This window comes from Chelonoidis abingdonii, chromosome 5, assembly GCF_003597395.2.
Source record: "Chelonoidis abingdonii isolate Lonesome George chromosome 5, CheloAbing_2.0, whole genome shotgun sequence".
Lineage (NCBI taxonomy): Eukaryota > Metazoa > Chordata > Testudines > Testudinidae > Chelonoidis > Chelonoidis abingdonii.
In genome coordinates, this window is record NC_133773.1 from 140,941,920 (window position 1) to 140,964,776 (window position 22,857).

The 22,857-nt window shown below is 43.3% G+C and overlaps 1 protein-coding gene across 2 annotated transcripts in view; it reads left to right on the top strand.

Annotated features, from left to right (window-relative positions):
* ATRN (attractin) overlaps nucleotides 1-22,857 on the top strand; it is a 427,246-nt gene that overhangs the window by 292,630 nt on the left and 111,759 nt on the right. The window contains exons 28-29 of one of the 2 annotated variants that reach the window (XM_032765825.2): nucleotides 5,256-5,370; nucleotides 7,000-12,476. The exons of the other annotated variant lie outside the window; for it this stretch is intronic. Coding sequence (XP_032621716.1) covers nucleotides 5,256-5,370; nucleotides 7,000-7,124 — 240 coding nt within the window. The 3' untranslated portion in view covers nucleotides 7,125-12,476. Of the gene's footprint in view, nucleotides 1-5,255; nucleotides 5,371-6,999; nucleotides 12,477-22,857 lie in introns of those variants that run through there. 2 annotated transcript variants of the gene reach the window in all.

Consider the following 22,857-nt stretch of genomic DNA (forward strand, 5'->3'; position numbering starts at 1 on the left):
GCGATGCATCACGGGGCGTTGGGACAGGAAGCGGAATGACCCGCACCCTTCCGTCCCCTTCCCACAACCCACGGCGCCAAAATGGGATGAGGTGCTCTGTGGGGTAGCTGCCCACAATGCACCACTCCCAACAGTGCTGCAAATGTGGCCACACTGCAGCGCTGGTATCCGTCAGTGTGGCTACACTGCAGCGCTGTCCCTACACAGTAACTCCCAGCGCTGCACACCTCCAAGTGTAGCCAAGGCCTAAGTCTTTTTGCCATTCAGTCCTTGGTACCTTTGAAACTGCCAACAAGGGTGCTTATGTGATGTGTAGACTAAGAGCACCAACTTATTTCTGATGGGCCATCAGATGGCAGTGATAGGAATGTGCATTTGAACCAGTGTCCTAAAGGTGAAATCTTTTGTATCCCATTAACCACAATCCCTGGCCATCTGTTCTAACTGAGAGACCCTATGTGGTTTTAAAATGTGGACATCCAAGTGTTTGGACACCAAGGACAGCGCTGGTGATGTGCCAAGAGTCTGAGGGCTGCACCTAATTAGCAAAGATCTGCATAATATGCACTTTTATTGTATCATTAGGTTTTTAATAAAAAGGAGTTGCTTTTATATTTCAATGATAGGCTTAGCAAAATACTCAGTGTCAGAGTCCCCATAGTGATTTGTTTCAGGTGAACCTGCTACTGAGAGGTGTTACAAAGTTTGGAGAGTCATATTTTAAGAGGCAAATAGCAGCAGACAAAAACACAATAATTCATCATCACCAGAAGGGAAAAAGTGCAAGCCTCGCTCGGTGTCCATGCTTTGTCTGCCTCCCTCTGTTCTTGAACGAGGACCTGGATCTCCAGTGTGAGAATTCAATGGCCTACCAGTCGCAGCCCTAATCTCATAACACAGGACTCCAGTCTCCAAGGGAAGTGGGGTAGTTTGCATGAGACATTTGGAGCTTGAGTCATAGGGGAGATGACTGGAGGTAGCTGGAATTTCTGTTAGGGAAAGAAGGGGGAAATTAGGAAGCTGAGCAAGTTAGTCCTTTGGTTACTGGCTGGGAGGGGGGAAAGCTTGGACTATATTTGGACTGTCTGTGGCAGACATGTAATAACATGATGAAGTCTGAGCAAGCTATCCCCATTGGCTGCATATTGTTTGTTTGTAGAGCAGCACCCGGAAATCACACTCACGCTCAGGGCCCTATTGTGTTGAGTGCTGTACAAATAAATGGTTATAAGTAGTTCTTGACCAGCTGGAAGCCTGTCATGCACTACCAGTAAGACAAGCTTCTTTGGTATGGCCCATATGAATATAGGACTAGTGCGTCCAACTCCCTTACTATGTGTGAAAGGCCAAGATGTAACATGGTAGTGTCTAGGCCCATGGTGATGCCAGCTCCACCTTTGCAGACAGTTGGTGAGATCACAGTCAAGATAGACTTATTCACTAGTTTGTCTACATATATGTAGACCACATTCCCCAGACTCCAGTGATCAGTTGCGTGATGTGAGAGAAGGCATAGTATGTCCTTCTCTACAGGCTGAGCCATTGCCTACATCAAACTGAACATTACCATAGCCTGATGCATGAGTTGTACCCCAGCGCTGGTTTTTGCTTTTGGCCCTCACTAACACAAGCTGAAGATGAGGTGTCATGCAAGTCACAGTTCAAAAAGCAGGTGACCGAGTTGGTGCTGTCAAAAATAAATTCACTAGACTTGATTCTGTTTTATATGCTATATTTGTTGTTACTAATGTCGGGCCTGTCTTATCAAAACAGTGCACAGTGGTAGGCAGTACATAGCACTTATTCTGGAGTTATCCAAAGCAACATGATAGTGCATTTATTGTACCCCTTTCTTCCAAATATATCCTAAAACAATCAATTTGGCTACCTCATTTTACAAATTGTATATTCACAAATCTCTTAATTCACCACGGAAATGCAACCACCTCTGTGGTGAAAAATTGACAGCTGTTTAACAGCACATAGCTTTTCTGATCAGTTTAGTGCAGGAAGAGAAGAATGCCATGTGTAAATAAATCTGAAGTAGACATTTAGGGAGACAGAATGTAAGTACTTTAATTTAGAAATTAACCAGAGCATGAGGGTTAACTTCACTATTGTGAAAGTTGCATTGAATTTTGAGTGACTACAGCAGATCAGGATGTATTCTGTATCTCACTCAAAAGATATCACTTCCAATAGAACAGCACATCCTCATTATTATACAGGCTTTGACTCAGTACTGGCAGAAGGAAGATGGCTATCTGCTGAATCACTAGCATGACACTGCAGGTTATCTATAATGCTTCCATTTGAAAAGGGTAGCATCTAGCATTTCTGTTTAGGGAAGGAATGGAGTAGAAAAGGTATTTTATAATCCAAGAGTAATGCAAAGAGAATAAATTAAAATTAGATCATAAAACAAGTGAATTCTGTATGTTGCTCCAACATTTCATTCACCCCACTGCTTTGTTCCATGCCATTGTATTCTCCCGGGGCTTTGCTATTTATTGTTGCTAACACTTGGAGAAAGATTAAGCACCGGGCTAATGCTGCAGCACTAAGTTACACCCCACACATTTAGTAGCATTTTTGGACAGTGGAAGGAATATAACTTTTGCCTGGATTTTTTTCTTTTTCAGAGATAGCAAATAAACTTTTAAATGCCCAGCATCTCCTCTCCACTGAGTAGGCTAGAAGGCTGGATGTAGTGTATTGCTTTAGTTTTCAAGAAGCTTTCCCTCTGCTCTCTCCATCACCTGTAGTAATTGAGTTGCCAGTTGGATAATATAGCCCCCACACACACACATGCTCACTTGCTTTGTAGAACAATAATTGTTTTGAGTTTGATTCTTTTTTTTTTCTTTTGGATGGGGGAGATTGGCTGGCTTATGACTGCAGATTTTTATAGACTGCCTTTTATATTGTTTTAAGCTGTAAAATATGAATTTATCTACACTTCAAAAAGACTAGAAAATCATCATTGTAATCATTAGGGCTCATATGAAATATAAAAATAGTTTAAAGTTTAGTTTTGTTTGCTGTTGTATCCTTTTTTATTAGGCACCAGTAATTGAATTGCATTGTTCGATTCCTGTTCCCTTTCTAGAGTCTTGGATTATATTGAGTTTCTGTTGAGCCTTTAAATACAGTATTACAATTTTATGCCTAATGAAGTAGAATCATAGGACTAGAAGGGCCCTCGAGGTCATCTAGTCCAGTCCCCTGCACTCAAAGCAGGACTAAGTATTATCTAGACCATCCCCGACAAGTGTTGGTCCAACCTGCTCTTAAAAATCCCCCATGATGGAGATTTTACCACCTCCCTAGGCAATTTATTCCAGTGCTTAACCACCCTGACACTTAGGAATTTTTCCTAATGTCCAACCTAAACCTCCCTTGCTGCAGTTTAAGCCCATTGCTGCTTGTCCTTGCCTCAGAGGTTAAGAACAATTTTTCTCCCTCCTCCTTATAACAACCTTTTATATACTTGAAAACTGTTATCATGTCGCCTCTCAGTCTTCTCTTCTCCAGACTAAAGAAATCGAATTTTTTTCAATCTTCCCTCACACATCATGTTTTCTAGACCTTTAATAATTTTTGTTGCTCTTATCTGGACTTTCTCCAATTTGTCCACATCTTTCCTGAAATGTGGCACCCAGAACTGAACACAATATTCCACTTGAGGCCTAATCAGCACGGAGCAGAGCGGAAGAATGACTTCTCATGTCTTGCTTACAATATTCCTGCTAATACATCCCAGAATTATTTTGTTTGCTTGTTTTGTTTTTTTGTTTTGTTTTTGTTTTCAATAGTGTTACACTATTGACTAAATCATTCCAGCCAAGGCTTTGTCAAGCTGAGCCTTAAAAACCTCTTAAGGATGGAGATTCCACCACCTCCCTAGATAACTCATTCCAGTGCTTCACCACCCTCCTAGCGAAATAGTATTTCCTAATATCCAACCTAGACCTCCCCCACTGCAACTTGAGACCATTGCTTCTTGTTCTGTCATCTGCCACTACTGAGAACAGTCTAGCTCGATCCTCTTTGGAACCCCCTGTCAGGTAGTTGAAGGCTGCTATCAAATCCCCCCATATTCTTCTCTTCTGCAGACTAAATAACCCCAGTTCCCTCAGCCTCTCCTTGTAAGTCATGTGCTCCAGCCCCCTAATTATGTTCGTTGCCCTCTGCTGGACCAATTTGTCCACATCTCTTCTGTAGTGGGAGGACTAAAACAGAAGTGATACATAGTGATCCACTATGACCCCAGATCCCTTTCTTCAGTACTCCTTCCTTGGCAGTCATTTCCCATTTTGTATGTGTGCAACTGTAAGTATTTAATAGTATTTAACAATAAGTATTTAATTAGCATCAAAGAATCCACTAGGTGCTGTGTGTTCATCATCAACAGAAAACTAGAAGCCACAGAGCATAACAGATAGAAAGTCCACCTCAGTTTGTTTGCTGGTATGAAGCAAGAGAGGCAAGAGCTCGCCCTCGTACCTGAGCTCTAAGGTTTATGTAATAATTGCACATTCTTCACTTACTGCAGAGTTGTTCCATAGTAAAATTAAGCACGTGCATAATTGTTAGCAAATAGGCCCTGATCCTGCAGGGTCAGATGACAATGTATTTTTATATCCGCGCGAGCTGTTACTTCTAAAAGGCAGATACGCTTGTCACTTTTTTGTTACCTTGTCTTTTTAGTAACAAAACCCACTGACATTAGCTGCTCACCTTTTCAAATGAAATGTTCAGTGTTATAGGAATACATTGGGGTGGTTTCTAAATGGCAGAAAGATCAGACACCCATTTCCCACTCCGCACCGGTGAGCGCTGGGTACTGAATTGCTCTTTGTGTCTTTGGCCGTCTTCCCCTTTGCACTTATTTATTCACCTGTCATCCTTGTCTCTCAAAGTTATATTTTACACACACATTCTCTCTCCTTCTATGCCTTGGAACCCCCTGCAAGGAGAGTAAATAGTGTAAGACTTCATACACAGAAGCTTTGTGCAAGACTTGATTTTTAGCCACTAGACTTCATTAAGTAAATGTGTTTTGTTATGGCGACTAGGATTATGATTGTTCATAATATTGATTTCAGTTTTGACAACGATGTGCTGGACACTAGTCAACCATAGATAAAGTCATAGTTCATTCCCTGAAGCTTTAATGTACAGTCTAACAAGACAAAGGTGAGGGAACAGGCGGGAACAAACAAACAATGTTCTTTCTTTCTTTTTTGCTACAGACTGTTCCGAAACCAATAGCGCTGGAGCCCTGTTTTGGAAACAGAGCAGCAGTCCTCTCAGTATTTGTGAGGTTGCCTCGAGGAATGGGTGGTATCCCGCCGCCAGGGCAGTCAGGTGAATGATATCATTATGCTTTGACATGTTTCTAATCTGTCTAGGTATTTATACTGTGCCCATCACCATGGTCTCTGAGTCTTACAGATTAATTCAGTAAAAGCAGCAAAGAAATCCTGTAGCAGCTTCTAGACTAACAGACATTTTGGAGCATGAGCTTTCCTGGGTGAATGCATCCGACGAAGTGGGTATTCACCCATGGAAGCTCATGCTCCTAAACATCTGTTAGTCTATAAGGTGCCACAGGACTCTGCTGCTTTTACAGATCCAGACTAACACGGCTTCCCCTCTGATACAGATTAATTCAGGAATACATAAAATTCCCTAGTCAGTGGGAATTTATTTTACAGAGTAGGTAATCTAATTTGTTTGACTCCAGTTGGGTTGAACCTTACTTCTCCAGTCAGCTCTTTGAAATGAGTGGGCTCACTAGCAGAGTAAGGAACTACTCAGTTCGAGTTAGGGCAGCATAATTAAGCCCTAAACAACGGACGTGCAGGGTTTGTCAGACAACTTCTGCTAACAGTGAAAATGCTAGGTTTACTGTAACTGAGGTTTGATCCTTTTCTTGTCACTGAGCTTGTGCAAAGTAATCACTGGTGAAAATTCAGAGCCATATGCTGTGGTATCTGTCTTTGTTTTCACCTCAGGGTGTTTTAAAAGAAGTAGGGATACATTTCATCTGAACACCAGCCACTGGGAAAAATACAGGGGCCACAAGTGGCTGGAAGTTTTCAATTGTTACTTTTAAAAGGGCTTTATTTGCCTCCCCAACTCCCCCCACAGAGAGAGGTCCACCTGTCTGACCTTCAAAGGCCATGCCCTGCTTCTTTCTCTTTTCTGATGGGAGCATGGAGCAGTTGGATGCTGTTCTTCCCACTCCTGTCCCAACACTTTATATGAGGGAAATCAGGTTAGATGTGATTGTTCTCTCTCACACACACAGTCCCCCAAAACTACAAGCTTTTCCCAGCCCCTCAGCTATTGGTCCCTTTGTGAGGAATTGAGATATAGCCAGCCTCTAGAACAGCTTCTGTTGCATGCAGCTGGAGGATGGTCAGGACAAGATTTTTAGCGACCAGCAAAGTCAGTGTGGTGAGGGGAGGAAGGGACTAAAAGAGGGTGTAAATTGCTTCTGGGTTCTCATGTTGCTCAGTGGAGGGTAGTTAGGGATTTGGATTAAACAGAGGCCAGATCCAGACCTTCAAGAATGTCTAGGTAAATGCTTTGGTTTTCTTTCATCTGTGGCTAGTTTTGTAGGGTGACTATTTTTCAGACCAGGAAGGTGTGGTTGCAGAGTGCTTGTGAAGCATAATGGACCTGCCATCCCCAAGTGCTTTCAGGAAACTGCTGTTCTTCTGTGGCATGATTACTAGCTTCAAATAAAAGCGATTTAAATTAATATCCCGGTTTTTATGTTCAGAAGATTATCTTTGGCGGGTGACAGGAAGCAGTTACTTTGATGGAAACGCACATTATTGAATAGCTTGCTTCCGAGTACCCTGTCAAGTTTAATCTGCAAATCAAAATGCTTCTTTAAGAATAAATAAATCACTTTTTGGATAAGTTTTTATACAGCTGCAGTCCACAGACTTTCACTTCTGTAACCACCTTGATTTACCACTTCAGGTCTTGCAGTGGCCAGCGCTTTGGTAGACATTTCACAACAAATGCCAATTGCCTACAAAGAGAAATCAGGAGCAGTACGAAATCGGAAACAACAGCCCCCGGCACAGCCAGGAACCTGTATTTGATGCATGGACATCATAAACTCTCTCTCTAGGGTTTTAAACACCAGTAACACATAGGAGAAGGAGAAGAAGAAAGATTTTACAGTTGTGATACAAAAGAGACTAAAAATATATGGAAAATGCAACTTCCTTGAACCCAGCTTTTTTTCTCATACACTTGGTAGTTGGCTTTGTTTGACAATTGCTCCACTTAAGTTTTACTGACATATGGTTCAATGTTTTTTCCCCCGGTTTAAAAAAAAAAAAAAAAAAAAAGATTTCAGGTCCAGTAACCTCTAATCACCACCACTGAAGGTCAATGTAAATAAAACAGTAGTACAAACATAAATGACACTCAGGTTTATGCATGGAAAGTGCATTATAGTACATGTATTTATCAAACTGTGCCAAAAGGAGAAGGGGAGGGAAAGGGGAAAAAAAAAGATGCAGCATTTCCAGGTAAGTCTCAGCCCTCAGCACATGAAAACAATATTAAACTTCATTGTTGCTTTCATTTCAGATGTAATAATTTCAAAGATTTTCTGTTTATTCCCACATTATTTAATTAGTGCTCTTTTTTTTTTGTCATTTATGGTCCAGCTCAGTATATAGCATCAAGCTAGGAAAGAATGAAGCAAAGATTGAATATTGTACATTGTTTACACTGAATTCAATCTTTGCAAAGTTGAATGTAGTTTTCTAAAGCACTAGTGTTTCTATTGTCTTAATCCAGTTGAAATACATGCCCACAAATGCCTAGACTCAGGCAGATCTAGGAAGTGAGGGAATTAGTACCTGCAGGTTTTTACATAATTGTCTTCCTATGTTCCTGTAAAAATTAGTTACCTAAAGCAATCTGTGCCATTTGTAATGCATCATTTGTAGTCAGGGAAGATGAGGGCATTTTCCCATCCAAGGAACGACTTAACTTGGGGGCAGCATTTTGGGGGGAAAGTGGAATTGAGTTCCTGTGTTTTATGTGAATGCTGCTGTTTTCACCAGCTGGCATAAATGGAAGTTGTATGTACCTGTGGCCTGTTACCTAATTATCCCTTGGTGTTATCTTTTGAGTCCTTTTCTGCCCATTTGGCCTTCCCTGTTGTTGTGGACAAGGACTGCACCCTATTGGTGGTCCTCTTCTAGGCCCTATTGGTCTGAGGATTTTATTTTAAAAAAACATAGTAGCTCTATTTGGCCTCTTGTTTGAATGTTCAATCTTGAATTACCGCCAGTGACCGTACAGTGTGAGGTAGCTGCCTTGGACATCTGAGGGAGCCGTACTGCTGGTAGGATACACTCGGTAGGTGTAGAAGAGGGCTTTGTGTAGCAGGGGATTTATTATACTTACGAACGCTTTTTGCAGTCAAGCCTCAAAATGAAGCTGACGAGGTTTATTAGACTCAAAGTTCAGCCTACCTTGTAATCGTTAGAATCTGACATAAGAGGAGGTGCAGATTCTCGGTATCCCCAGTGCTTTTAAGCCTAAAGTGTAACTGTTAACTAACAGACTTTGTTACCACACCACAGCCAAGTGTAGTTGCAATGTTGATGCTGACACACAGATGTTGTTGTGTTAAGGTACCAAACAAGGTGTAATTGTTAAATAACTATAGTCAGTTTAGTTCCATTCAGAGCACTGGGGTTGAGTCTGGTTTTGGCTGGGATATTATTTACTAACTGAAAAATAAATTGATTGCAGGGGAAAAATGTAAACTGCAAAGTAACTATTGAATATTGTTTGATGTTAGTGCCCTCATCCCAAGATAAAACTGAAATAACTGCATCTTTTTTTTTTCTTTTGTGTTTTTGGCAATCTGCAACATATCCATCAGTTTTTGCAAAACCTGGAATTCTTTCTTTGAGGTGTAACATTTGAATAGGAAAATAAATCACTGTGCATCTCAAAACAAGAGTGGTGGTGGTAAAGATTGTAAGTTGGTCTGTACGTTTGCGGCCCACAAGAACTCTAATGAATCTTCTTCTAACAAATACAACAGTCCAGAAAAATTCTTGTTAAAAACCCATCTTTTTAAAAATCTATTTCTAAACCTGTAAGTTTAATGTCCTCAGGAGGGGGTGATAAGGAGAAACTTTGTGGAGTGAAGGTTTTTAGTCAACTTGAATATTAGCTGGTGCACAGATTACCTCAGAGTCACCTCCCAAAAGAACTTGCAACTTCCCATGTTTATAGGGCTGCCCCAGGCTAGACCGCACCAGAGAAATAACACAAGGTAAAATTTCCCCCCTGTATATTTAATTACCTCACAAATGTTCAGTTCAGATGCAGATCTAGTATTCATGGACCCTTACCCCATTACCCATCTCACTGGGAAAACGAACATGGGCTACAGTTCAGGAGGGCTCTTAACCTTATGTATAAGTCCATACTTACTCAGGACACACTTAAGCAGGTGCCTAAAGTTATGCCTATGCTTAGATGTTTCCCTGTAAAGAAATGCTTTGCTAAATGGGGGCCATTAAATGAAATTATTTTTAATTTAAAAAAAAAATCCTTTGTTCCCTTTTAGAGAATTGTCTTACGCTCAGATTGTTGTTTCAATTGCTTATAGCGGAAGCATGCCCAGAACACTCTAAAGAAAGGAGTTAAGGGTCAGATGTTAAAAATAAGGAAGATGAGCAAAATTGATCAACATTAAGTTTAATTGAGCCAAAAACTGTAAATAGAGGAATAAGACTTTATTAATATAAGAGAAACAAAAAGATCCTTTAGGCTTTCGCCCTCCTTTGTATCTTATCTCCATACGGACAAGGGAAAAGAGAACTCTCATACATATCTTAGCTGCAAGGAGTTTCATCCCAGTTCAAAATAAATTATTGGGGAAGGGGTGAAGAGAGAGGGGAGGGGAGGGGATGGGATGCAGAGAAGAAAACAAACTGCAGGTGTTTCATCAATGTACCAACATCAAAAGTGGATGATTGGGAGTTGGGGAGGGAATTCTTTAAAAAAACAACCACCTGTAATTCATGGGAGACTCTGTAAATAAATGAGAAATAACACACTAATTTTGCATTTGTACATAAACTATACAGTAGTGTGCAGAATATGGAAAGAGTTAGCGTGTATATAAAACAGAAATATCGAATGTATTTTTGATGCATTTTAAATTATGTATGAGTTTTGTCTTAACTTCTTCATATGATTAGGTAACTTTCCAGAGCTTTAAAAAGTCATTGCATTAATTCATGATACCTGGCAGTAGAAAGCAGGGAGGGCGTAACCTGACGTTTTTATGTATTTAAATGCATTTCACTTGAACAATATAAGCAAAGTAGTTTTAAATACAGCTTTTCCATTTAAAAAAGAACAATTAGAGAAGGTGATATTTATACTTAAAGCAGCCACTATTATAAGATTATTAAGTCGGTGGTGTGCTGTTCAAGCCTCTACCATTAAGACTGTGCTAGAGATTCCATTCCAAATCACTATTTTCAGGGGTTTTATAACCCTGGGTGAAATCTGGTATACAAAGTCACACACTGTTCACCAGGAACATTTTTATTCTTTCAGAAGTGTATTTTTCTTTTTAACTGGAAATGTTGCAACCTCCTTATTGTAGAAAAGTCAATTTGTATCAATTAGTGATACAAAAATACATTAATTGAAACCAGTTTTTGTTCACAAACCTGCTCCAGTTTTTTCACCAGAATTTCATTTGCATATTTTAGCATGCCTGATAGGGTACAGGCAGACCCTGCAGTCATGTTTGTCAGTAATTTGTACACAGAGGAAGATTTATGGGTACCCCCACCCATCAAGTCTCTCTTAGAGCTGTGAGGTTAAAAACATACTGTAGCAAAAATGCCAATGTACAGATGTGCATGGTGCCTGTGAATTCCCAATATGTAATGTACCAAAATATGGTGATATTGTATAGTGAAAGAATGACAGGCCATAAAAGGTGTCATGTGCCAGATATATACTTCCTTAATTGCAGAATGCATACTAAATATTGTTCTTGTATGTCATGCTCTATCTGGCAAAACTGTACCAAAATATAATTTACTGGGTTTATAGTGTGTGTGTTCGTCTAGCCAGGCCTGAATTTAACTTAAATGACCCCTTAGTGAAATACATGACCCCTCCCCCAAGGGACTGAAATAAAACTGTACGGTTTTCACACAAACCAGTGATGCCAATTCAAAGACAGCTAATTCTCCATCCTGAATTGACATGAATGTTAGAGATTTTTTTTCTTTTTCATAAAAGCCTACATTCAGGATGGAGTGTCAAATGGAACTTTGAATCTGCTGGCTTTTGGCTTGCCACAGTGGTTTAAATATTGTATTTGTAAATGTGTATGCTGCACCACTGAACTTAAAACAAAAACTGATGGTACGTGTCAGGAGCGACTTTTAATCTAAGCCATTTAAGTTTCCATGGTAATCTCGGGGCATTGTTTTTTTTTTAATCTTAAATCTTCATTTGGGAATGCAACAGTTTTACAATGCACTCCTAAAGTAAGCTGGGAGATTTCTATGAAGAAATGTGCATGTTTCATATGCTAGGGTGCAACTCCATCTCATTTTTGAATATATATGCACTAGCTTTTGGGGTGGACTGGAGGCAAAAGAGGGATAAGAGATGCTTTTACTTTTCTGACATGCTGTAGATAATTTTAGTCATGACCTTGTGTTCTGTTCTAGTTGCTTGAAATAAGTAAGTTCATCATGTGCTAGTAATGCTTACAATAGCACGCGTGCTGTTTATTCTGCTTCTGGATCCAGGATGATTGTTGCCCAATTTACTGTGTCTTTCTAAAACAATAAACTACCTTTGTGCGTCTTCCAAGTACTAAAGACATTTCCCCCTCTTGTTATCCATCCACTCCAAAAGTTTACCAGGAAAAAAAACAAAAAAACCCACCACAAATCTATTTGTGGAAGAGTGTAAAATACATCGGTCCATTTTTAAAAAAAAAGAAATAAAAATTTAAAAAAAAAGTTTTATATTACTCTGAAATTTGTGCACACTAAATGTTCTTTACACTAAGATCCTTGAACTAATTCTGTCTTAATTTTCTTTTGTTCTGTAGTTATTTACAGTCCTTATCTGTGTTCCGACTCAAGCTTAGTTTGTTAATATGTATAATTTAGCGTTTATTGCATTCATATGTAAATATCGAGTAAGTATTGTAAACTCTTTCGTTGCTGGGGATTGTGGGTGTTATACATACATGCATTTAGGACTGCAGGTTTTTGGTATAATTTTTTTGTATTGTAAAATAACAGCTAATTTAAGCAGGAACAAGAGAATTATGGGAAATCGGTACATTCTAAACACAAATGTGAAGTACGTGTACATAAATACAAAGTAAATAATGCAAAACTTTCTTCTGAAATAAAAAGCAGAAAATCTGGTTAAAATGTCTTTATTTTGCTTCCTGCTTTTTTCCCCCTTCAGGGAGACATTGGGGTATTTTTTTCAGCTTAGTTTGTAAAGAGATGCTAGTCCCATAGCCAAAGGACGGTTGAGTTCTATGACATACATCTGGGTTGGATGTTTCTCCTGCCCCTTCCTAACTCAGAGCACTTTTCTTACTCTGCCTTTTCGTTGTGTCTTGAGAATTTCAACAGCAATTCCCTATTAGCTGCTCTGCCTGTTATTCCCTAGATCCTGTTGCCTTAGACAACCATACTTTTTGTGGGCTACAGGGACCCACCGAGTTGGCAGGAAGAAAAACCATAGGAGTGGTAGGACAGAGGAAGATACCTCTGTAGGGTTTTCCTCGCAGGGATTTTCAAGCACCAGCATTGTGCTAGTGGGTTAGGTGACAGCTGCAGAGCATAGAGGCCAGGTGGATTTGCAGGAAAGGACAACACCCTTCCATATAGATGTCCATATAGATTACATCTTTGCTGCTCTGCTGTGAATCCCTCCTCTCCCTTGGAGTCCAGGTCCTGCAGGAGTCAGGCTTCTTATCTGCATTCCCCCTGTGACAGCTTAGCATCTGCCAGACTAGAACCCAGATAGAGGTAATATTACTGTGAGCTCTTGCCTAGGGATGGCAGCATGGAATAATGTATTTCCTGATCCGCCCATAACTGTCTCCAAAGGCTAAGGAGTGCTATGCTTGTGTCGCAGAAATTCTGAGATTCCTGTGCAAAGGGCTCCCACCAATATGCAGGTCAACTGAAAATGATCTGGGTTTGAGATTCATTTCCTTCCTCAGACTCACTGATCTGGTATGCTATTCCTCAGCTTTCCACAAACCTCCACTGTGTTTCTGAATGTTGCCTACATTACATGGATGGCCTTTGCTTTTTCATTATTAAGAACCAGTTGGTAAACTAGAAAGCACTGAGAGTGACAGAGGTGGCAGGAATGCATATCACTGAGTTAGTTACAATTAACTTGTTTCTTCTGGAGTAAAGGGATGAAGCATCATCTCAGCCTTTCCATTTCCCATCCTCATTGCTAGTTTTCCCAGAGTTCTTGAAAGTAAATCAATATTTCCTACAGATCAGAAGAATAATTTGACATCCACGGAGATTGCATTTCTTAAATTTCTACTAAAGATTCCACAAATATGTCAAACTTTGGAGCCAGCTGGCAAATCGTACGTGCAGGGAAGTCAGAAAAGGAGACATCTTTACCCTTCCCTACTCTTCAGACAGCCCAGAATGTGGGAGGCTCAGCTGTTTTGAAACAGGGATTTCTGCAGAGTCCGTTGTTCTCTGTTTATTTTTATGTCCCTCTTCAACTTCAGATTAAGCACTAGCTGAGAGGAAGCAGAGTTGAACCTGGCATTTATGAAACATGAAGGTTTCCATCAGCACTGCCTCCTAAGATCATTTGTGCCAGTTCACTCTGTATTATTAAAGTCTGGTCAGATTATAAAGTTCAACTGGGTACACAGTTCCTAAAATTCAGCCTCATATAGCCAAGACTAAAGTTGTGGGGGACAACAGGGTTTTTAAAGTTAATTCTGCACACCAGTTAAAAGCTAGAAGGTGGAGGAGTATTTCATTCCAGAGCTGTTTTTACTCTTGTCTGAAGAAGAGAGAAGCAGAATCCAAGCATGTTTCTGTGGTCTCATCACTAGAGTCAGCAGTCTGACTCTCCTCTTTTGCTTGCTGTGTAATATTTGTGAATACAATAGAGGGATCAAGTCAAATTCTTACCATTCATCTTTCTTGCCATAACATTTAGATATATATTATCAACTAAAGGAACTGAGGCAGATTTTGCTTCTATTAAAAATGAATCCGTTTAACTCACATGCCCCACAAAAAAAATCTGAATTATAACAAAAGTGGTATTCATCTGTACCCAGATGTATGGCTCTTTCCTGAGTCCCAACAGTGATCAGCAGTAAAATAATGTTTCAGTACAGCTATGGCACAAGCATTTGAGTTTCCCCATTGATGAGATGAGGGGAGAAGAATGTGTAGAAATGTGAGGTTGAAGAAAACAGATAATACCTTCTACAGTTTAGGTAACATTGATTTGGAGAAGGTTCTCATTCTTCTCTTGCGTTTTTGGGATGCCACAGTAGGGGACAAGATGTTGACATGATGACTTACAGGATCTTTCCAGCATCAAAGTTCAGGTGGGTGAAGGATCCTGGAGTAGGATGTAGACAGGACCACATAAGGAAGAGCCTTATCTACCTATCCAAGGATTTCATGCTATGGGCAATTTCATAAAACAGGTCATCAAGGCCTCAGACTTCAGCCAGAACTTGCCCTTCCCTCCTCGGCCACATGGCCTCATGTACGCATGTGACATCCTTTGCCAGGCTCCATCTCTGTTGCTTGCAAACCTGGCTTCAGTCCGTCTACTTACCAGTAAAAGGCAACACCGATGCCAGAGTAACAATTCCATCCAAGGTTCTGGTCTCTGTGGTCTGGTGGACAAAGCCAGAGAAAGTTTGAGTGGGGGCTCTTTCCTCACACCTACATCTGGTTACTGTGTGGCTGCAGGAGAATTGTGTGTTTCTTGCAAAATGAACTCCATTAACTGCTGCTTCTCTAGATCCCTGCACATATGAGTGGAAACCACCTTCCTGCCTCCCCTGAGGTGCTTGGCAATTTATTTCCAGGAGCTCCAGCAGAAATTTTCTGCCTGAGCAAGCTCTGACTGTTCAGCCTGGCCTCCATTTTGAGTATGTGCTATGGAAATGGCTATAGTTCCGTGGGATTTATGGGGGTTCAACACTCTCCCCCCCACACATACATTTCCACCATGATTCACAGAAGGCCTTTCCAAATTTTCTGTGTAAGCCCAGCATTTAAACTCAGGCTCAAGCCTAACCCACCCCCCTTCTGTCTAGACACAAATGGCATTAACCAAGGGCTTGGCCCCAGGGTCCCAGGACCCCATGACGGTGGAGGCTCCAACCTGAGTCAAGCTAAGACCCAGGGTTCAAGTCCTGACACAACCCCCACTAGACTCATGTTCTAGGAGTCTTCCAAAAATATTTCACAATCCTATGGATAGACTTTGTCTTCTGAACAGTCAAGTTTTCCCACACTGCACCACAGGAGGCTCAAGTGGCCAGCTTTTGGAAGGGTATTGGGAAGTCCGGGACCTAGGTGGTTGGACTCAGCCCTGCATAATGTAGTGTAGACCCTGGAGCTCCAGGTTGGGACCAAGCATTCAATAATTCCTAAACTGGGGTTACAAACGAGTGTAGATGTAACAAACCCAAGGTCTGCTACCTTGAGTTCTACTAACCCAGGGTTTACAATGCAGTGTAGCCATACTCACAGGAATTTTGGGTAGGTACCCAGAGAGCAATGCAACGAGTGTGTACAAACACAGGTCAGAATGGCCCCTGAAACAAAGAGAGGCCATCAGGGCACTTTGGTATTATAAATAATGTGTCGGTGTTGTTCATGCCAAAACAGCCCCCCAGTTGTATCACCAGCAGTCCAGTTCTCCATACACAGAGTAGGGACTTCCATACACAAAGTAGGTGACTTCAGTAAATCAACTCCCTATTCTCGCTGGTGTGAGTGAGATCAGCCTCGAAACCGAGGGAAGGGATTATCGGGGTTGTAAGAGGAAGGGCAGAATCATGGGGTGACTTTATAAGGAAACTCAAATCAAACCATAGACAGACTTTGATAAACAAGTTTCTGCTTCCATGCTATCAGCAACCATCGCTGCAGCACCCCCTGGCTTGAAGTGGTTTCCTTCATATACAGGGTTCAATGGCTCTCAGCACCCCCACAAATTGTTCCAGCAACCTTGTGGGCAACCCACTGACAATTCGGTCAGGACTGGATTCCAGCCGTCATCCAAGATGTGATGGGAGCTGTCAGCAGTCTGGCCAGCAATGTTTCCATCGGCCCAGATCTCTGCTCTTAACAGAAATCTCTCGTGTTAACGAGCCGTAATTCCTTCTTATAAAGAAGGGCTTTGAACATTTGTCATGTCAGAGCTACCCCTCTGGCACTGCCCGTTAGCTAACAGCAGCTGTCTCTGTGCTGGGTGAGGAAAGATGACGTTTTTAATAACCAAAATGCTCCATTCATGTTAATACTCTAGCACTGTTTGCACTGCAGTAACTGATGGGAAGTTTGTTTCCATGTTAATCTTCTCCTTACAGGAGCTGGGTGGCAGCTGTCAAATTTTTGTTGTGCTGGGACTGCAGCCAGGGGCCATCAGTATTGTCCCCATTACATCTTGTCAAAGTCATTGTGCCACGGCTTTTCCCTTGCATTGATGGTAGTGTGGTCCAGTAGTTAAGGACCTGGCTTTTGGGGAACTCGGGTTCTAATCCTGCCTCTGCTACTAAATCGCTGTGTGACCTGGGGCAAGTCACTTCACCCCTCGGCCCTTCTACTTCCTTTCTCACACCTTTTATTGGTCTTCTCTGTTTTGACTGCAAACCCATTGGGGCAGGCACTAGATTCACAGATTCCTGGGCCAGAATGGGACATTGTCATCCTCTCGTCTGACCTCCTGTCTAACACAGGCCCGAGACCTGCCCCACAGTAATTGCTAGGGCAGAGCTTTTAGGAAAACATCCAGGCTTCGTTTAAAAATGGCCCCTGAGGGAGAATCTACCATGATCCTTGGTAAAGTGTTTCAAAGGTTACTTCCCCTCACTGTTAAAAAGTTATATCTTATCTGCAGACTGAATTTGTCTGGCTTCACGTTCCAGCCATTGGCTTGTGTTCTGCCTTCTCAGCCAGACGGACGAGCCCATTGTTAAAAAGGGACTGACTCAGGGGTCGAGGCAGCCATCGGCTCTAGGTTCCCATTCAGACATGACCAAAACTCTGGCAGCCTGTCTGCTCACTGGTGTCTCCAGCACGTCTATCCATGGCTCAGAGATCCCTGAGATACTAAGATGGGAACAAATGCACTAGCTAAGTAGCTGCAAGTGGAACAAGAATTGGAGTATTTCTAGCTGTGCCTTATTAGTAAAAAGCAGAAGCCTGCCTGTACCCACTAGGCAGGTTTGCTCAAACGTTTCCCACTGTTGGCTACCATCAGTTCATTTCTACAGGCATAAGCACCAGCGGAAGGATTCATCCAGAGATTTGAAGGGACAGTTGTGATACACTAGTCCAATGTCCTGTATTAACACAAGCCATAGGACTTCCCTGAATTATTTGCTGCTTCAAGTCCAATAACGGTGGATGAACTACAGCGGCTTCTGCAGGAACACAATCCATCTGCATTTAGAGGGTTCTGGTGGAAAGGTTTTTCCAGTGGTTAATTACCCAGAGTGTTAAAAATGTAAGCCGCAGGGCTAGTCTGAATTGGTCTAGCTTCAACTCCCAGCCAGCTTCAAGCAAGACTCAGCCCCAGCTAATCAAACAGTAGAACTCAGATGCTTGCTGATAGATTTGTTATCCCTGCCTCCTAGATGGGGAAACTGAGGCACCCAGTAGATAAAATCACTTGCCTAATATCATGCAGCTAGCGTGTGGCAGCGCTGGGCATGGCACGCACGTCTCCTGAGTCCCAGTGCCTTTCCCCTTAGACCAGGGTGCTTCGTGCCTGTTGCAGAGCTATGTTTCAGTGCATCTTCCATTCTCTTGTCGCAGTCTGTGCTTGAATCAGGCAAGATGACGATAAACCTAGACGCTGAGCACAATGAGTCCTTAATTCAGCATGTCCTCTCCCCCGCCTCCCCAGGAGACCCTGTTCACCAGCAGGAGTTTAGCAACAACAAAAAATGCCATTGAGCTTTATGTGTGCCTGTGGGGCCAAACATCTGTCCTTTCCCACTGAAACCTTTTGTGCGGATAAAAGTAAAATCAGCTTTGATTGTATACTTCACTCCATCACCCCTTTCAGCACTCGCAGCTGCAAGTGTTTTTAGGCGGCAGTATATAACGAAGCCGCCACTCCTCCTGCCCCACTTGTATTCTGTTAGGGGCCCACCGCTGTGCGCAATGATGGAAGTTGCAGACTGATGCAGCAGGCTGGATGTCTCACTCTCCTGCCCAGCTACCGAACATGTTTTTTCCCCAGTGACCTTTCCTGTCTCAAAACACGGCTGTGTCTGCTCTTCACGAGGTACAAGGCCCATGGGCCTCGTATTTAAGGAGACAGGCTGCCGCACCACAATTGGTGCCAGTGTCAGTTCTGAGCTTGCCAATGGTACCATTTCAGTTGGCATGATGGAAACACCAAGTTTCCAGTCTTCTCTGTGGTCAATTCCGATATAGTAGAAAAGTTTATCCCTAAATGACTTAGCCCAGTGGATCTCAAACTCTGGGACGGGAGCAGGTTTCAACCTTGGTTTAATGAGGTAGCAGGGCTGGTGTTAGACTTGCTGGGGCCTGGGGCTGAAGCCAAACGGCTGAGCCCGGCCACCCAGGGCCGAAGCCAGAGCCTGACGGCTTCAGTCCTGGGAGGCAGGGCTCAGATTACAGCTTCCGCCTGCCTAAAGTTAAAGCCTTCAAGCTTCGACTTTGCCCTCTCCAGCCCGGACAGAGCAGCTCTGTCTTGGTTCCCTCTTCCCGGGTTCACATACTAATTTTTTTTTGTCAGAAGGGGGAGTCACGGTGCAATCTTGTTTGTGAGATCGTGCCAGCCTGGCGACTGCGGGACATCACTGAGGGGGGTTTTGTGGGTAGAGAGGCTATGTACAGGCAGTGTATAGGGGATGGACCTGGGATGTTACTAACAGAAACTGGGACCAGGCTGAGCAATCATGGCAACTCATTTGTTCATATACATAGCCAAGTTTGCACCCAGCCAGGCCCTGGCTTATAGAGCACCAGGTAAAAGGCCACATTGCCTGCCAAGCTGCACAGCATTATTCAAAGGAAGGGGACCCAGTCTTAAAAAAAAAAAACCATCTCAGGTCCTTGCTCCCCATCCCTCCCCTCCACCCCNNNNGGGTGGGCAAACTTTTTGGCCCAAGGGCCACATTGGGATTGCACAGCTGTATGGAAGGCCAGGTAGGGAAGGCTGTGCATCCCCAAACAGCCTGGACTCTGCCCCCATCTGCTGCCTTTCATGTTGTTTGGTAGTTAATGAGGGTTAACATCTTTCCATCATTGGTCTCTAGACTAAGATTTCAGTCCCTGCCTTCACAGCTTGAATGGAACTAGGCTTTTCATTCCAAGCCCATGGCCCTGATGGACATACAGTCTAAAGCAACCATTAGGGAAAGTCCTGCAGCTGCTTGGGTGGTCTGCTCAGGAGATGTGTTCCTAAAACCCCATTGCTTCTCCTTAACCAGAAAGCCCCTGGGCGCACTCATGCATTCTACTAAAATCATTGCTGATACATGCTATGGCTAAAGTTTCCAGCCGTGCTTCCTAGGCTTGGGATCCGGTAACTTTGCCACAAGCTAAAGGAACTCAAAATGCCCAGGGCCCTCTCACAGGAAGTCACAAAAGCTACACTGCAGAAAGTAGGTTGCCTACGGGGGGCGCTATTCTCAAGGGGCTGTAGTTGCATCGCAGTGACTAATCAGCCTAACCATGTCTGGTTATTAACGCTCCTAAAGCAAGCTGAGTGTGAGGACATTGGGTGGGTTAATCTTGGCTACATTCCAGGGTACGCAATTTCATCCTACTGCCCACATTTTCCCCTGCACTTTCAATCCGTTAACCCAGCAGTTCTCAACTGGGTGTCTGTGGCCTCATCAGGGGGTGGGAGGAGGCTGCGAGCCATTTCAGGGGGTTCATGAGCCCCAAGAACCCCCCCCCCTGCTTCTTGGGGCTAAAGTCAAGAGCTCCAAGCCCCAGTGCCCTGCCGGGCGGCAGTCCTGAGCCCAGGCATCCCACAGCCGTAAAGCCTTGAGGTGCCCCTGCCCCTCCAGTGGCTGAAGCCCAGATTTGCCCCACCCCCACTGGGCCCTGGGAGTTTTATAGCATGTTAGCAGAGGACCTCAGAAAGCAAAATGTTGCGAACCTCCATGTTAAGCTCTTCTTCTCTGTCCTAAATGGTGCAGGACCCCTGTGTGCTTTTAAACCTCTGTCCTGGGCCAATCCAAAGGTGGCGCTGGTTTGGGAGGGAGGGGCTAGGAGGGAGGAACAATGATTTGCCTGAGTGTCTATTAACACTCTGAGGGTGCACAAATGTTTTCAATTAATATGGTCGGTGACCCCCTGGCTAACGTAGCCCCCTACCGTTACACCCTCTTCCTGTCGCATTGAGCCCAGGAACTTGGGTTAGCATCTCTTAGGCGCGATGGTCTCACGGCCCTGCACCCCTCCTAGTCAGGTTCACCCGGCTCTGTCCTTGATGGGGACACTAGATGCTACCGTAATGCACAGTCTTCTTGTCAACCTCAGCAGAGACCTGTTCCAGACAGCGGCTCGGGCTAGCACTTGATGAGCCTGTTCCTCCATCCCAAACACTGGCACTCACAGCCCAAAAACCAACCCAACATTGTCAGCTCTCACACAAGGAGCCCGACCAGCTCAGGGGAGGTATGTCAGACTGGTCACGTTCATGGGCTCAGAGGTGAAATAAAGAGGAGCAAAGGATCAGGAAAATGCATGTGTGCTTTATTCATGTACATGTTTGAATACTGATGCTTATAGAAGTTTAGTTTACAGATTATATCCCCGGCGTATACGCTAACATCAGCCATTCAAACCCTCCCTCCCCCCATGAGTGTGCACACACACAGTCTCTTAGCATCACCTGCTCTCACTCATTTTATTGCAGAGATTATTCCGTCCCGCAGAAACGGCTTTCTCACCAGTAGAGTTGGTGGTTTGGTGATTGGGTTACACAAGGTGTAAGGAATTCCCAAACCGCTCCGGCAATGGCCCATCAGAAAAAACAGCTCAGTGATGCCACAGAATTTTGCTTTATTAAAAAGTACATAGCTTTGTGCTTATGAAAGTCTGTGGGGTATGGACTGGGCTGATTCAGCCCCTTTCCAGTGCAAGCAGATACGCTAAGGGCCCTGCTTAGTGGAGCAGATTGAAAAATGTAATCATTTTGATAGTTTAAATTTTTGCCAACATTTGGCCCATGGCAAAAAGGGACATCACCCCTGCCCCACCCCCACACCAAACCAAAGTGATTATATTTTCTCATTTGGGTATAAGAACTGATTAAAAAAGAAATTGCAAATGTTGAAATTTTTAATGAATTTTTTTTTTATCACATTCAAATGCTGATGGGAAAAAAGAATGAAATATTCATATAAAATTTTAATCCCATTTTGTGGAGGGAGAGGAAAGGGGTGGGTGTGTGTGTGTGTGAGAGAGAGAGAGAGAGTGAGTGAGTGTTGGCTTAAACTCTTGTGTTAAACCTTCCCACAACATCTTCTCCACCTGGCCATTGCTTAGCCTCCACAAGCTTTGAATTTTTAAATTGAGTGAAAAACTCCCAGTCCTATAGGTGTAGGATACCTGCTAGGCTCCCGGGCAGAGCTCTGCTGACTTCATCCACCACAGCCAACAAAACAGTTTGCGCATTTCATCCAGGCATCAAATTGCGTCCACGTCCATTGCAGTTCTGTGACCCCTTTTGCAGGCTAACCCAGTCCATACGTGCCAATGTTTGGAATCCATAAAACATGGGGCTTTCACGAGGGGAAGAAAATTAGGGTGACACGTTTGCCGCCATGTAACTGCATTGGCCTCGCAGTGCTTGCAAGGGTGGCGTGGGGACAACAATAACTAGTTGGCGTACGATAACTAGGGCCATTTTGCCTGCAGCCCAAGCACCGTGGCTGAGGTGTGAAATGTGACAGCTTGCTTTTCAAGCCCTGGTTTTGAAGGAACAATTGAGCACAGTCTTCTGGAGGCAGAGAATGGGCACTGTCCGGCCAGCTGACCCCTCTGCTGCTCAAAAAAAAGGTGACATTAAGCAGGGGTACACAAGACAGCTGATGCCAGTTCCCTCAGCCAATTTATACCAGCTGAGGGGCTCCCCCCTTAATTATAGCTAATTCTGTCCTGCCGAGCGTTTGATGACTAAAATTCTCCACACCAACGTTAGGGGATGGCTGCAATGGCTTCTCCTATTGCTGGCTGCAGGAAAAAAAACAACCACCCTCCTTCACTTAGAACACACGTAGCTAAGGAAATGGGAACCCAGCGTTTCAAAAGCCCCAGGGATGTGAACTGGACAATGGAGTAAGATCCCAGAAGGCGGCCATTTTAATGACCCTTCTAACCAGTAACGAGGTGTGATCACACGGCTCAGCACAAGAAGGTTGACATGGCAGCCAGCAGCTCAGGCTATTATGGCCAGAACAGCAGAAAATTTCCACAGCTATTTAAAGGTAAGGAGCATAGCACATATAGGACTCTTATGAGGTAGCTTCCTGGTACACAGGTAAGCTCCTTGTCTTGC